Source organism: Marmota flaviventris, chromosome 2, assembly GCF_047511675.1.
Source record: "Marmota flaviventris isolate mMarFla1 chromosome 2, mMarFla1.hap1, whole genome shotgun sequence".
NCBI classification, from domain to species: domain Eukaryota; kingdom Metazoa; phylum Chordata; class Mammalia; order Rodentia; family Sciuridae; genus Marmota; species Marmota flaviventris.
Genome location: NC_092499.1, coordinates 152645469 through 152662600, shown reverse-complemented (window position 1 = coordinate 152662600; position 17132 = coordinate 152645469). Strand labels below are relative to the sequence as shown.

The following is a 17132-nucleotide window of genomic DNA, read 5'->3' as shown; positions in this document are numbered from 1 at the left end:
CTTGCTTTCTTGACTCCACCCACTCCTCCACACCCTCCTCACACCCATTCAGGAACTTCCTTTTGGTCTCAGGATGTGATCTAGTGACACTTAAAGTGGATCCCCTGGCTGCTGCCTCAAGGCACAAGGCAGTCACTCAGGCCCTGATCTGCCCCACCCACAGTGCTCTCAAGGCAGACACCAGAGAAGGTGAGAGGTGAGGTACACTGGGGCAGGAACATGGGCTTCCCAGGCCCATAAAGTAACATGTGGGATGAGGCCACAGGGCAATGCCCTCACAAACAGCAAGCCCTCAAGGGAAAGAAGCATGAAATGGGAAGAAGAGATAACAGCATGCTAGATGTTGAGCCAGATCCCTCATGACACTCGGGGAACAAGTGAAGAAACAAACCCCATGTCAGCTGTCCCACACTGTCCACTGATACCACAAATGCAGCTTTACACAGCCATGTCCAGTGTATGCTATTGGTCAGGCCAGCCCCACCCCCAAACTCAGTGCTATAACTTTGACCTTGGCCACTTTCCTTCTCCTTTGGGGAGTCCAAGGCTTCTGCCCAGGCTGTGAGTCCAGATTCTGCTGCTTTCAGGCTGGTGAGCCTACCCTGTTCTCTAACTAGGATCTCATCACTGCTTCCTCCTGCCCAACCCAAGAAGCCCAGAGCCAATCTCCACCTGTTCAAAGGCTAGGAGGCCATGGTGGCACTCCTCTGAGGAGCCAGGAGAGGATCAGAACCTACAGCCTCAAAATCACCTGCCCCAGACCTCAACACTGGGGTACACTGGGGCAGAAGCCCCATTCCTGGCATAGCCCAAGGATTAGACTGAACCTTTCAAAAGAACTGTGGCCGGAATGCCTGGGATGACCATCGGGTACAGGCTGGGACTTTGGTCTCTTTTGGTTACCTGGCCCTACTCCACTCAGCTGGCCACCTCCTTTTCGATATGGGGGAGGGCGTGGAGGGAGGACCCTTCACTAGCTTCAGGACTACCCAGCACCCTCTCCTCAAGGTAAGCAGACAAAGCCTGGGCAGCACTCAGCCATAGGCAGGGCCCTCCTGCTCTCATTTCTGCCTATCCTATAGGTGGTCCCCAGCTTTGTTCTGCATTGCACTCCATGAGGTTTTGTTAAAATAAAGATCCTACTACTTTCAGGGGGGAAAAAAAAATCTGCGGACCCCAGAGCCAAGATTTATTCTCTATACTGTCAGAACAAGCCTTGTGTAGGCCACACTGGGAGGGTGTGGAATGAGGCCTAGGCCCAAACCCATCCCACTGAAAAGAGAGAGAGGGCCCTTAGCTGACCTAGCTCAGCCCCTAAATGGGTGACACTTCCTGTCATGGGTCTGGCCACCAGCCAGGACACCAAGAAGTCAAGTCTAAATCATGGGTACAAGACTAATGGGAGGTAGTTGGGTAAGTGATGGTGTGTGTGTGTCCCAGGAGTCAGGGAGCATCTCCCTGGGACAGTCATCCCTGACAACCAGACCACTTGTGTACAAGTACTCTATTTGCAGACTGCTGACCAGCCCATGAGGCTCTGTGGCTTGCTTGCCTCTGCTAGCACGGCACCAATGCGCATTCTCACAAGGAGGAGGAACACTAAATACACAAAGACATGCAGGTGAATGCAGGTGGGGTGGGCAAGAGACCTCTCCCCAAGGAAGAAATATTTAAGTGGGCAGGTCTGGGGATGTGGCTCAAGCGGTAGCGCGCTCGCCTGGCATGAGTGCGGCCTGGGTTCGAGCCTCAGCACCACATACAAACAAAGATGTTGTGTCCGCCAAGAACTAAAAAATAAATATTAAAAAAAAAAATATTTAAGTGGGACAATCCTATGCCTGCCCCTGGCCTCAATACTGCAAGGGCAGAAGCCTTGTTGTCACCTTCCTGAGTCTGTTCAGGAACCTGGGCCAGCTAACTGTGCACTGGAGCCTAAGGTGCCCTCAGGCCACCCACCTCAAATCTTCCCAAAGAGGACTTCCACATGAAACATAGGAGTGGGAAGTGACAGTCTGTCAGAATGTCCCTAATCTAGGACCTAGGTCTGCTAGCCAGATCTCAGTAGTTTAAACAGAAAAATTTTCCAGGTCATTTTCTGTGTGTGGAAATCATCTCCTAACATGAAATCAGTTTGAGTTACTATAGCCCAGAGTACTGCCTGCATAGGTGGGCAAATGATCCTTACCAGGGCCCATCAGAACACAGACCCCACCTGCTGGTCTTCCCAGAAGGCTAGACACCCTCATCAGCTTCCTTTTCTTCTCCCTGCAGGTGAGTAGCCTGGAGGCAGTCTCTCTCTCATCTCCAGAGGTTGAGGCCTGGGATGGTACATGGCCTGGGACAGTGCACAGGCAGGTGCAATAGGCTCTTTGGGAGACTGAATCCATCCTACATGTCTCTGCTCCAACAGCCTCCAGCCTTGCCACCACAGGTCTTGTCACTGCTTCTTCCAGGATGGTGTCAAGCAGATGCCTAAGTGGCAAATCCTGTGCAGAGGTGCAGGACAGTTCCCACCCCGGCCCAGGGGCTGGTCACAACCAATGGCTCAGAGCTGAAGAGGGAAGAGGCCCACTCAAGATCACACAGACAGGGCACAGATATGGCACATGAACCTCAGTGTGTCCTCTGCTGTCTCTGCAAAGAGGCCTGGCCAACAGGGAAAGACAAGGAAACTTCAGCCCCAGAAAGAACCCCCTACCACCATCCAGCAAGTGGGCTCTGTGGGATGGCACATTTACAGGTATCCTCTAAAACAAACATGCAGGGAGAGAGAAAGGAAGCCATGCTCTTACTTACAGTCATTCAAAATATTCACCTCAGACCACACAGGAAGCATTTTGTTGCCAAATGCTTTCATATGAAGCTGATAAGAAAGCAAGAAAGGGGTAAGAAACTTGTTCACAGCTGAAAGTCAGCCTCAAGAATGCTTCCTTGCTTCACTGTAGGAAACAATTCTCATATTTACAAACACAGAGTTGCTATCCCCAAAAAGAGAAAAGGAAAAAAAAAAAAAATCCACAGATGGCCCAAAGCTCACAAAAGCAATCACTTCTGTAAACAAGAAGTAGAATGCCTGCTGAAACCAGAGAAGCCCTGGCAAGACATAAAAACAGTGAAAGTAGGTCCTAGTGGGATTCCCTAGGCTGCACATGTAAGATACTCTGAGAGCAGAAGTGAGTGAGCTCTACTCCCAGGGCTCCTCTAGAGTGGTCACATGATGCAATTCTTTCTGCAAACAGGCCTTCTGTTGAAGAAGGGCCATAAGTACAAAACCTGTCATAGTGCCTATGTCTCAAGAGGAGAGGCAGGGCTCCTGCAGGTGCTAGTCTCCGTTGCCTAAGACTACTCAAAGCATACTGGGACTCAAAAAGTCCTTCTGCTTGGGTGGGACTTGCGTTAGCAGGACTAGTACAGACACCTGTCACTGAAACTGCCCAGACTACTGATGGAGGGGACTTATCCTGTCAGTACTTTGGCTTGACCAGAACTGCTCTGGTGACCAAGGACCAAATCTTTCCCTTGAGGTTTTATTTCAGCTGCTTCTGCTAATTTGAGTCTAGACAGGTACAAAACAGGTACTGGGAGGGCTTGGTTACCTGGTAACAAAGGAGGCTCACCTGATAAAGGGCCACTACTCCCTAATCTGAGCATAGATCAACACCCAGCAACAATGGGATGATCATGAAACCTTGCAGTCTGTACCATTTTTCTACAACTGGGTCCTGGTTCATTTCCTGGCATCCTTGAGATGGGTACCTTATAGATACAGAAGCTGAGGCTGTGCACCTAAGACCACCACATGCTCCATGCCACAGAACAGCTGTGGGTGGGCAGGTTCCGGGCAGGCAGTAAGGATCCTTAGGCACCACCCAGAACCTACTTCATAAAAATAGTTCTGAATCATGTCTCTTTTCAAAAGGACAAGCAGCAAAACTGTTCATCCAGGTACCTGTGAATAATACTGTAGGACATGAAATTCTGCTCTTGCAGATTAAACACACAAACACAGCCTTGCCACAAACCCCATGCTCCTGGATGTCTTGTCTATGTTCTCATGTGTTCCTCAAAGGTCAGCATGACCAGACAAACCTACTTTACTAATGAAAACCCGGTGCTGGGCTCTGCCTGTTCCAACTCCAAAGCCAAGCATTCTCATCAATATGTCATAATTTCTCTCTTTTTAAAAAACAAGGCATAAGCAGACAAAAAAAGATCTTTCTCTGATAAAAATAAAACACTAAGAGACTCCTAAAAAAAATTTCTAAAACAAAACATCTATGGAGTCAAACTGCCACATGGTTGGCCAGGAAGAGAGATGCAGCAATGATGTGGGGCTCAAAGTCCAAAGCACAAACTGTTAGACCTTGCAAACAGCACAGAGGTGCTAGGCACTTGGATATCTCACAAAATTCCCATGTGTAATACTCTTCAATACCAGGTCGATATACTCTTTATATAAAATAAAGTTCTTCATGCATCCCTGAAAGGGGTTATGTTAACAGGACTGTTTGTGCCCTATAAAGAAAGAATGATGAGAAGGCTGTTCGGTGTCCAGGTGAGGAAGACTGCTCAGGGGAGGGGGCACTAATTTGGCATTCCACCCAGATGTTGGGCACCAGGCTGAGGGACAACTGCCCAGGACTCAGTGGGGAAAACTGGAGAGAGGCTGGGAAGCTCAAAGTGCAGAAAAGCACTTTAGAATACATCAGGGATGTATTCTAAAATAAATACAGCAAAATCTAAACATTTCCTTGAGTGCTGGGTTGGTGGGCCCTGACCCCATGGCAACTGGAACAACCCCTGCTGCAGGGAGATGCTTTCCTGTAGATCTATGCTTACAAATTAGTCATGAGAGCTGGGATAAAGGATCTATGAGGCAGCCCAGTCCACTCTGGCATGAATGGGCAGTGTCAAGGGACTCAAAAGGCCCTGTACAACCATCATGAGGATGGGACCCTAAAAAGAGACCTAGAAGTAGTAGCTTTGCAGAATAGCTCACAGGACACATTACCCAACTGGATCACTTGGATCAGCTCTAGGGATAAAATGAATGAAAATACTTCTTGTAGACTTACCTTGGCTCCTTGCTAAGGCAGGTGACTGACTCTATGTGAGGTACTTTGCAGTTAGGCAGAGCAGGAAAGCCCAGGCAGACACAAGGTGAAGGTCCAGGTCTATGCAAGAACCTGCTGCTGAGTCCCTGCCATTGCCCAAGGCATTTCCATCAGGGTATCCCACCAAGAGTACAAGCAAGGAGGACATGGGCCCAGATATAGCCTACTCAGGCTGCCAGCATGAGCAGTTATAGTTTAACAGCAAACAGAAATGTCACCTGTACCAAGCTGTAAAAAAAGTTCCCATCTTGACCTCCAGAGAGGGCCTGGCACTGGGTGGAGAGGGCATTCCTTGGGCTCAGACAGACTTCTTGGTCTGGTCTGATTATTTCTAGAAGCTTCACTTAGGGGCATCTGAACATTCTAAGAGAAAAGAAGCAGCTCCCCAAAATTTTCCATGGAATTAATTGGCCTCAAAGCCAATAAAATTCTGATGTGGCGTTTACGTAAGCGCTCCTAGTCCCTGGACCTTGGCCAGCACTGTCTGGCCTATGGCCCTGCCAGCTGTTGGAGGGGTGCTCTGTGCTGCCCCCACCCTACCTCAACACTGCCAAAAAAAAAAAAAAAGTCAATGAAGCACTGAAATGTTCCTCCTATAAAGGGAATATAAATGTTTATTAAGAAATTATAGGAACCAGGTCAGGCATTTTGCTATCTTAGTCATACCAGCTAATTAAAAAAAAAAAATCAAAATAGAAACCCATCCTAGAAACTTGAGACAATGAGAACTTCTCTAGCCACAAGCACTCAGAGCCTTGCCTCAGCTCAGTTGTCAAGGCAACCCAGTGTTTACCTCCAGTTCTGCTGTGTAGGAGGACCCTGACTACAACCAGGAACAGCCAACCAAGCCACCTCCTCCCAACATCCCATGGGATCAGTGCTAGGGTGTCCCCATAGGGCGGAAGGAGGAAGCTGCAGCTTCCCCTGTAGGGTCTCCTAGGCAAAGCTGCCTACAGCACCAAGGAGGGGCACCTATATCCTCTCTCCTCCAACCCCTGCAGCCCTTTCCCCACCAGCTTGTCTTGAGGGCTAGAGAGCTCTGAAGGCAGATGAGAAACAGCTCAGATCCCAGGGAACAAGGAAGAGGTGAAGAAAGGAAGGGCCCAGGCTGAATCCTCAGCTGGGCAGCTAAAGAGCTCAGGTCTCATACATTCTCTGGGTCAGGCCAGGCCCCCATACCAGGCCACTGGGCTCCTTGATCTGTGAAGGAGGAACAGAAAAATAGGGAGCAATACTGTCGGATTTGGCTCTAGGGTCCTTCTCCACCTTCAAGGCTGGTCCTGCCTAAAGAGCCATGGTGGGCTCCCTCCTGCCCTGCTACTGCGGGGTATCAGCCTTTCAGTAATGCAGCTCTACTGAGGTTCATAGTATTGTGAGCAACAATCATTCATACTGGGCAGCCTGCACACCTGGCCAGATATCTTAGAACTGGCTTTTAGTCAAAAGAACAACTATCCTGAATGTTAGGTTACATGGTTGATCACATGCATACATGTATGCACACATACATATGTGTACATAAACATACATGCATATGCATATACAGGCATAGGCATACACGCACGCATGTACACACACACACACACTCTCTCTCTCTCTCTCTCTCTCACACACACACACCTATCTTCCAAGATCCCTGGCTCATAATTCAGAGCAAGGAGGAAGATCAGGAAAATAAAGATTGATGCTTTTAAAAAGCTAAAGTAAGAGTAAACTTTAAAATGGTACAACTTGTCTGAAGCAAAACACCCAGTTTGTCACTAGGACAGCTTCAAATCAGAACCTGTCAGTAGCCAATGCTGAATAGTTCACAAGACCCTAAGGTCTGACAGTAATTTAGGACAACCAGCTCAGCTTGCAACATAGTAGCATGATGCCCATAACAGTGAACACTCATAGGGGCCTGCCTCCTTCAGCCAGACCCATCACATAGGGGACACAGCATAAAAAAAAAAAAAAAAAAAAAATCAAACCACATTTAAGCCTTTACAAAAGGTGACATCCTGCAAAGCCACTTAGACTCAACCAGACAATGTCCTGGTGCCTTAGGCCAAGCAGCAGTCATTTTTAGAAAAAAGCAACTGTCATGCATCCAGACAAATAGGTGGACTCTGGAAAAGAAATAAAACTGGAGGAACTTGGCCTCACCATGCTGGGCTGTAGGGGGCCAGTGTCCCTTAGGACCTTCAGGTGCTGCACTAAGTACCTCCTTCTCTCACCATGCCATTTGCGCTAGGAGACAAACAGAAGCTGATAAACAAGCATGAGGAGAATCCTTCTGAGGTTGGAGACCTAAGCATGGGATGGTGGAACCTGAGGAGACATGATAACTACCAGTGACCAGTAGGCAAACCAGACAAGGCTGTCAGGGTGAAGACAAGAGCAGTGCATCAAGAATACCTGATGGGCCAAGTGCATAGACCAAGACAATGGAGAGCCTACCAAAGAACCAGACTGCTGTCACTTTTACACATTTCATAAGATTCACATAACTGGCAACTATGTAATTAGCTCACATTTATTATCTCTTGTTTAAAGAATATGTGTAGGGTTTGTGGTTGGAAAGATGCCCAGGCATACCCCTGGTGCCTAGCCCCATCTCTCAGACCCTCAACAGAATCCAGACAGAACTGAACAGTTCACCTAGCTAAGGGTCCAGGGGAACCCTCCTGGTACCTTCAGGCCAATGCCTGCTGGGTCTGAGCCATCTGGCCTCTCATCCTGGAGGACCAAGGAGCCAGCCTGAGACTCACACATCTCTTTTCTGTTTCCACTTTCTCAATACTTCCTTGCAGAGCCCCTGTTTGTGCTCTGCCATTAACTTTTAACTTCTACCTCTAGCCCTAAATCAAGTTCCCTTTATTCTGTTTCTTTTTAGTGAGCATTTACACATAAAAGAGAGTTAAGAACAACGAAAAGGCTCAGAGAAGGAATTCATGGGAGGAGGGCATTCCTGGTTATGTCCTAGATCCTGCAAATACTCAGGTGTGGCCTGAGGAAAATGATTCTTATATCTCCTTAAGCCACCTCTCCAGAGAGGACATGCTACCAAATCCATAGATTGAACCCATCCCCAACAAGGATTCTAGCCCCTAAGAAGAGCAGACAACCTGCCCTGACATCTCAGAAGTGAGATGGGAAGTCCTACATATGAAACTGCAAGTCCTCCGAAGTCCCAAAGGGTGATAAACCTTAGGGACACCACTGTGTTCATGGGCTCTCCTTACTATGGGAGGAATTCTGGACTATGAAAGAGCTCATATTCACAAGGGATAACAACTATGGGTCCTCCAAAAAGGATTGAGGTCAGATCAATCCTGACCACTTGTTAGACTTGCTCAAGTCATCATCTCACTGATCCCTCCCATGGTGCAGTAGACCTGAGTAGAAGGCAGCTGGACCTATTTCACCCTCTTGCCATTGCCAGGCTTCCTTCCAACTGGCCCTTGTTCACAGAAGATGGACATGCAACAGATCTCTCCCTTCAGAAGTACCCCTGAGACAGGAGTCCAGGGCAGGAAGCTCTTCCGCAGGTGACTTTTTTTTTTTTTGGGGGGGGGGGGGGGGGCGCGTGGGTTGTAATGCTAATGTTGGAACCTAGGAACTTGGTGCATGTTATGCAAACACTCAGTAACACCCCTAACTCTGGTGAATGACTTTTAATTTCAGGCCCCTATGTCTTGCAAAGCTCTTCCACAATGCATCCTGGGATACAGTTCCAAGGAGATAAGCCTATGCCCAGTGCCCAGGGACCTAGGGTCGCCCACTCATGTAAAGCAGGCCATGCCCCTGTGGCAGCAGCATAGGGACATTTAGTCTGAGGCATCAAGCCTCAGCTCTTTTCCAAACAGGTCACCTTGGGACAGACTGGCTGATGGCCACAGATTGTGGCCAAGTTCCTGGTTAGCAAGTGTTTTTGTGTGATGAACTTCAAAAAAGGAGAACAATAAACAGACACCCCTGACAAAAATAAATAAATAAATAAATAACTTGGGGATGTGTGCCCTTGGTTTCATTTGTCCAGAACAATATTACTAAGAACCAGAGTGCCATGTTGTGCCCACCTATCTACCACACACACATAATGCTCAATGTCAAGTAGTGTTGAGGGTACAGCCCTGATCAGGAGGGAAACTGGTCAGGGTGGGAGACAGAACAAGAGCCAAGTAACGAAAAACAGTATGGGAATTAGGGGCCAGGAGTTGGGGTGGAGCAGATGAACAGCCTCTATCAAGGTCCTAGTTTCAACTGAGGAAACTCTGTGCCTCTGTCCAACACCCTAACTCATTAATAGCTGTCAACAGTCTCTGAGGTTTCAGGTGGACTCTAGAACCTAAATTGGACTAGAAATCAGAAGATCCACGATGTCACCATGTTCTGGGTCTGGATGCATGGTTCAGACACAACAATGAACAGGACACCACATTTACATATACATGTATATGTACACATGTGTGCACATATACATGTCATACATGGAGACAGATGTGTATACACATGTATAAACATATATGCATGTGCATATGTGTGTGGACAAAGTCACAGCAGTAGGCTTGGTTAAGGATTTCTTGTGTCTTTTTTTCCTAAATAAATTTATTTCTTTAGTTGTAGTTGGACACAATACCTTTATTTTATTTATTTATTTTTATGTGATGCTGAGGATCAAACGCAGGACTCTGCACACGCTAGGTGAGTGCTCTACTGCTGAGCTACAACCCCAGCCCTCTTATGTCTTCTAACAAGTGCCTATTGTTTAATCCCTGCCAAAAAAGCTAAAATGTTTAATTCTCCACTATATATACCCAGAACAGTGACCACAGCTTTCCAAACTCTGTGTGTCCTGCCCTGGAGACTGTATCAGCAGCTTTCTACCCCACCCCAACCCTGGTCACACAGCACAGCATTTATTTGGAGCCACCAAGCTGGAGAGAATTCTATTCTCACTTTAAGAGGGAGCTGATTTCTCAAGAAAATAACCCCATTTGTAATTGCAAAATTAAGAAAATCAGGCTGAGGTGTGTGAACTCAGATCTATACTTGTTTTTTCTTGAAAGCATGTAAAGACTCACCAGGACTTAAGGGTGTTAGTGACAGCAAGAACTGCACAAGCCCTGGAAATAGGATGAGCAAGGCACAGTGGGCTGACCAAGAACACAATGCCAACCACCTTTAGAACAGGCTATCAATACCACCTGGAAACACTTTTAAAAATAAATTAAGGTGTCTTGTTTGAGGAAGGGAATGCCAAAGCCTCTACCACGTTGTCCTTAGACTTTAAAAAAGACTTACAAAGCAGAACTCCAAAATCTCAACACCTGTACAGTCAAGAAGTTGGAAAACAATGCAGAGACCAACCAGGTACATGGAAGGGTGTGACTAAAGGTCCACAAGTACACACCTGCCCCTCCAAAAAGCTGTAATACAATTACCAAGAGGAAAATGTCCCTGCGAGGACCTGGTGAACACATCCGTCTCCATGTATGACATGTGATCCAGCTGGCTCCTACCCCAGCTACATTGCAGTGGAAATGCCCAACATTATCTGTATCCTATTGGTGGCCCAAAATTATTTAAGCAGCACCTAAACATGAGGAAAACAATCACATCTAACCAGATTGTGGAATGTTCTACAGGTCAACTGGCTTCAATCCTTAAAATGTCAATGCAATAACCAACCAAAAGATGTACTATTCTAGATTCAAGGAAACTAAAGAGATAGGATGACCACACACAATGTGGATTCTGGATCCCCTATGGGACATTTGGGAGACTCATTTGGGAAAATGAATACAGTCTATACATCAAATAATACGTTAGAGAAAAAAAAGAAAGGGAGGAAGAAAAGGAGAAATGTATAACAAAACATTAATGGACAAAACTAGGGGAAGAGTATATGCATGATCACTGTAATACACCCTTGTCATTTCAGAAACAGTACAAACTTGTGGGGGAACAATGTTCTGGGGGACACATAGCCTTCTAATACTAGGGAAGGGAACTTGCTTACCTGCATCACCAGGAATGCAGGTCCAGAGACAGTGGCAAAGGGTATGGTAGGCACACTGAAACTTAGGCACACAGCTGTCCAGATGCAAACCCTAATTCCACCCTCACTTGCTGTGTGACTTTGGGAATGTTTCTTAACCCATCTGAGCCTTATTTTCCTTATTTGAAAATTAGTAATAATAACAGTGTCTACCTCCTAGGGCCCTTTTGAAGATTAAGTAATTTCATAAACTAATGAAGTCAGAACAATATCTGCCACTACCAAGCAGTCTGGAAGTCTTAGATATGATTGTGAATGCTGAGTGGACCACTCTAGAAGTTTTTTTTTTTTTTTAAAGGACAATTTTAAACTGCCTTCTTAAAGCACAAACCAGACACACTTTACAGAGTGCTGGTATCTCAAAATTGCTGTTAGAAATGTCACTTATTACAGGGTCGCTAAGGCAGGCTTCAGGGACTACTGAAAGAAGGAACAACATATTTGACAGGGCCCCACATTTGTCCTGAAATTATATTTGGTGGGGTTTCTTCAGTTATACAGTTAAATGCACACACATATGAGCACACATAACTTAGTAACTTACTGGGTTTGTTTCCTCCCTTACCTTGGATGGCTATCAATATATTTCACCCTTTTCCTTTTGACTTGCTACATCTGAGATCCAAGTAATCAACAGGATGAAAGCTAAGTATAACCTGTGGTAGAGTGTTTCGGGCAGACTATTTTCTAGTGTTTAAACATCTGTGTGGATACACATGTGTAAATCTATTAAGATCTGAAAGGGGCTGCACCAGCATAGGGTAGAGGTGCTTAGTGGGGGAAGGAGCAGGCTCAAACATTCTGTCCACAGCTCCTGCACTATTTGAGGAGTTTCACTAAGGAGGCCTGATTGAAGCTTGGGGCAGTGGAGGTGCCAGAGGTAGGAGCCACTGGCCTGGACACGTCCCTGGACAAAGCAGTAGCCATTAATAAGCCTGGTTTTGCCTGGGTAAAGAAGATCCCACACAGTCTCCCTTTACTCTGACAGGCTGTACCAGACACTTGTATCAGGGAGCACCTGTGAGAAACACAGCCACCAGTGTGTTTGGAAACAGACTCCAAGGCCAAAGTGCACTTGGAGAAGAGGCCAAAAAACCCTGTCCCAAGAATCTCACTCAGGATCCAATCCCTGCTTCAGTGAGTAAGGATAAATTTTAAACTAAAGATTATTGGAAATGCTGAAAGAATACAATCTTACTCTATGGGAATCCCAATCCCAAACAAGGGCAGTGACCATAAGCATCACTCAAGGTCTGCAGGTGAACAGCTGGGCCCACATACCCACTTTTCTCCTGGAGCCCTAGAGCTCCTGAATGGCCCAGTTTGGGCAGAATGCAAGGAGATATTTTGGCTCCCAGTGTTTGTGGAGAAAACAGGGCACAGAGTCCCTTGGAAAACAACTCTTTATAGGAACAAATAGGTAGGAATGTATTTAGAGTGCTGCCAAGAAAGCCTGAGTGGCCATTCTACTATCAGCCCACTGGGCCCCACCTGAAAATAAGCTGGAGTCTCCAGATGCAGGACACAGCTGGTTCAGAGAGGGACTATTTGCTCTCAAGAGGGCCCCAGCCTGCCCTGATCTTCTGGAAGTCCTCTTTTCCACACCAAAACCCTTCAGTCTCCAGAAAATCTGCACCTCATCTTGCTACTCCCCAAAATTAGACTTAGTAAATTTCCCAAATCTGGATTGAGAAGTTCCAATTATATAAACAAGTGGCTTGAGCTGCAAAGAGGTTTGTTTTACTATGCATTTGCTTTAACATCAACAATTACCTAAATGTGACAGAGGGTTAATAGTCCACAGGATGACTATCAGAGAAGTGGCAAAGGGAGAGAACACTCCCACACAGCTAACTAAGAAGGGTAATCTTTGCAAGCAGCTCTTCAGGGATTAGGATGGGAGGGCAGAGTAGAGCAAAGCCCTGGCATAAGGATGGCAGGTCCCCACCACCACCACCACCACAAATAAAGGCTGACCCTTGCAATTCCCAAAGGGTTTTCACACACACACACACACACACACACACACACCACCTTATTTCTCCAAGGACTTTCCAGGTGATAAGCATAGATCTCACCAAGCCACAAGGTCTAGAAACCCCTTCCTGGTCAAAGAGCTGCTGCCTACTTCCTTAGCTAAGGTGGTTTTAATATTCAACCCTGCCATGTAATCACTATGGGTCCTGGGAGGAAGGATCCTAATGAAGTAGAAAATGCAGCAAGACCTGAGCCACTGCCTGTAGAGACTCCCCAGAATACTTCTGATGGCCCACAAACCAAACTACAACCACCTCTGAGTCAGGGTCTATCTGGAAACCTGGCAACTCAGTCACCCCCTGGGGCCAGCCTTGCTGACTTCTCCCTTATGTGTCCTACACCAGTCTCCTTCCACCAGCAAGCTCCTGTTCTATGCCTATGAAAGCCAGTTACTGCATGCTCTGTACTTCCACCCAAGCAGGGGCTGTTAATGGGTTTCCCAGAGATGCCCTGCATCACAGGCAGGTGCTTAGGATGTGCAACTTTCATAATCACATTCACTGGGGTACTAAATAAACGCAGTTCCCAGCTATGGTGTACTAAGTAGTTCAGCTTCTGCGGCTTAGAATCTGTGCTATTTCAAACTCCCGCCCTCATGAGGGGTCCAGGCGCCTGCATTCACCTATAGGTGGAGCCTCACTCTGATCTCAGCACACATGAAGTACAGAGAGGGTTCCCCCCTTTTAAGAATAGACTTTGTTGCAAGCACTCAAAGAGGGTTGCTTCTGCCAATCTTGCGTTTCCAGAAACTATAGGAAAGGGCCCTCATCCCACTGCGGGAGACGCAAGTCCCCAGCACTCCGGGCTCCACACCTCTTTCTAGCCTAGACGTCTGCTCACCCGAAGAGGGGGCGACCCTATCAGGAAACCATCCCGGGGCTGAAGCCCTTACCGCCCCGCCCACCCCTCCCTCACACCCCTCCCTCACACCCCTCCCTCACACCCCTCCCTCACCCTGGGCTAGTCAAAAAGCCAGCTACCTGGTGCTGCCGGGTTTTAGGCCGCGGATAAAAGAGGCTGCAGAAGGATTTCCAGGATTTCCCAATCATTAAGTTCCCCGCCCAGCACTGGCCTCATACCCCACCCCTCGGGTAGACCTTAACCACCGCCACGCCCCAAGTGTTGCTCCCATCCCTCCCTCTAGAGTCCCCTGCTTTCAGAACCTAGTTTGGCCCCTCCCCCACGGCCACACCCACCGTCGCGGCAGCGTTCCCAAGCTGAACTGAGAGCCCCGCCCCACCCCGGACCCATACACAATTAATTCTGACCCGGAATGCCTAGAAAAGGCTCCACGTTCACCCTCCACCGCAGAATCAACCACGTGGTTCGGGGAAGGCTGCAGCAAGGGGCTAGGACCGGGAGCGCAGTCTCCGAGGGGAAGTCGTTAAGAGATACACCAACCCCTACACCTGCAGATCTCGGGCCGCTCAATTCCCAGTATACCAAGAGAAAAGGGCCTCCAGCTCTAGGGTCTTGAAGGCCGCAGGGTTTTTGTTTGCTTTACTGTTTAATCAGCATGTGAACTACTTAACAAAATGCACAACCCTTGGTAACAAGGTAACGGTATTAAGTATTCAAGCTGTGAACCTGCCTCAAAAATGGAAGAGTTAAATGCCAGAGGAATTCACGTGAGTTCAGGGAAACAATCTTTAAAACAAACCGGGGGAAGGGAGTTGCTATCCATTAAATGGTTGTCTTTGTGTTACAAAGAAACGAAAAGGGGGTTAAACAAACAACAAACTTTCACAGAGGAATCTACTACAAAGTATCAGGCCCGAGCGATGGGAAATACTCCCCTGGGGTAGGTGACGGCGAGAGGCCGTTCGCGGACCCCCCTAGCTGCGGGCTCTGGCCTCCAGTCCTCCGGCAGGTGCCGCGTACCCGCCGCATCCGGCCACCAGCAGGTGAGAACTGAGCTGGGTACAGGCGGCGCAGACCGACGGACCGTGGGCAGGGCGCTCCTTTCCAGAGAAAGCGTCGCGGGGCCGAGTAACCCCCCTCCGGCCCAGCGCGCCCCCGCTAGCCGGATGGGCGGGTGCTCCCACAAAGAGCCGCGGGCGGGGAACAACTAACCCGGACCGCCCCCCGCGTCGGCCAGTGCAGCCGCGGGCTCTGGTTACGACAAATTAAACCTTAGAACGCTGGAAAAATTACAGGAAGAGGAGAGCGAAGAATGTGCCGAGTGGCTGAAGGGAACCCTGTCCCCGCGTGAACTTCGCCCAACGCGCGCCTGGGCTGGTCCCCCTTCCCCTCCCCAGCGCGTGCCCGGTGGGCGGGGGAGGGGAGTACGAAGACCAGTAAAATACCACCCTCCCTCAGCTCCCAGGCTCCCCGGCTGCCCACCCACCAGAGAGACGCCTATAGCCCCCACCCAATCCGTGCGCACCTGCCCGCGTCGCCCCCAGGCCTGGGCGGGGTCGCCGCCCCCGGCCCAGATGACGACATCCACCCCCGTGGCCCCGCCCGAGTGCGCCCGGGAGGGGGCGTGCCCGGCGGGGGCGCGGTCCTCGGGCGGGCGCCGGCTCCAAGAACCCGGACCGCCTCACGCGGCGCGCGAAGCCGGCCGCAGGACTGAGAGGCGAGGGAAGGGGCGAGGTCGTCCTCCGCCCGACCGTTCCCCGCGCCCAGCCCTCCCCTCGCGCCCCGCGGGCAGCTCCGGGGGCGTGGCTGGGCCGCCCGCGCCGTCCCCTGTCCGCGCGCTCTGGGCGCCCGGCCGCCCCACTGACCTGTGTGAGTTCTCAGGTGCGCCTTGAGGTGCGAAGATTTCCCATAAACTTTCTCACAGCCCGCGTAGTGGCACTTGTGCTTTCTCTGCGGGGACTCGAGGTCGGCGCGACTTCGGCCCCGCCGGCCCCTTTGTCTGAGGCCGGACTCGCCGCTCCCCGCGGGTCCTGGCTCCCGCTCGGGATCTAGTCCCGCCTCGGGCTCGCTCCAAGCGGGGCTGGGGGGCGCGGCTACCGCACCTTCTCCGCCGGGGGAGACGGGTTCGGAAGCAGGCGGCGGCGCGGGTGGCGCGGGCGGTAGTCGGCAGGGGGTCCTCGCCTTCCGGGCAGCAGCGCCCTCTCTGCGCTCCGCTGGGGCGGGCGCTGGCGCTTGTTGGTTGAGGTCCGCTAGGATCCGCGCCACCACGAAGAGCGAGGCGCTGTCCTTGCCGTCGCGGCGCTCCTCAACGCGGGGCAGTGCGGGGGTGGCGGCGGCAGCCGCGCCCTCGGGCCGGGACTCCGGCCCCTCCCGCGGTCCGTGCACGACTGCGCGGCTGGACATGGACACGAGGCACTCGGCGGCGAAGTGGTCCACATAGGCGGCGGCTGCCATGCTGCGGGCTCCGGCCGGCGGGCGGGCGGCAGTGCTAGTCTCTACGAGTCGTCAGCCGCGCATCCGCACCCACGGCCTCCGGAGAGCAGGCGGGGGGCGGGGGCGCGGCGCGCCCTCTCCTCCGGCTGGGCTGGGCTAGGCTGGGCGCGCAGCCGCCTCTGCCGTCACCCGCGCGGCTCCGCGTCCGCCCGACCCGGCACCGGGGAGTGAGCGCATGGGGGGCGTGGGCGAATAGGGTCCCAGCGCGGCGTCAGGGGCGGCCTGTCCTAAGGATGTCGAGTGGCGACGTTAGGGACGACCGCGTCAAGTCGCGGGCACAGCTTCGCCGCGCATTGTGGCAGGCGGGACAGCCGCCGTGCGCGCCGCAGCTCGGTGTGGGCGGCCCGGCCTCGGGGGTGGGCGGGGCTGGGGCCACATCTGGACCCGACGTCAGCCCCCAGCCACATCCTGGCGGCGCAGGTTACAGGCGGCAGCGGCCGCAGGGAGCTGCGCGCGCGGAGGGGGCGGGGAGCCTGGGGCGCGCACCGGCGGGGCCTAGCGGTCGCGCGCTCGCGTCTGGGGAGGGGGCGTGGCCTAAGGCAGGGCTGGACGCCATTGGCTGAAGAGTACCGGGTCAGGCC

At 50.7% G+C, this 17132-nt stretch overlaps 1 protein-coding gene across 1 annotated transcript in view; it reads right to left on the bottom strand.

The window, feature by feature from the left end:
* The window catches only part of Klf13 (KLF transcription factor 13), a 47276-nt gene extending 30363 nt beyond the window's left edge, over positions 1-16913 (bottom strand). The window contains exon 1 of the mRNA XM_027955905.2: positions 15924-16913. Coding sequence (XP_027811706.1) covers positions 15924-16512 — 589 coding nt within the window. The 5' untranslated portion in view covers positions 16513-16913. The remainder of the gene's footprint in view (positions 1-15923) is intronic.
* Between the last annotated feature and the right edge of the window lie 219 nt (positions 16914-17132).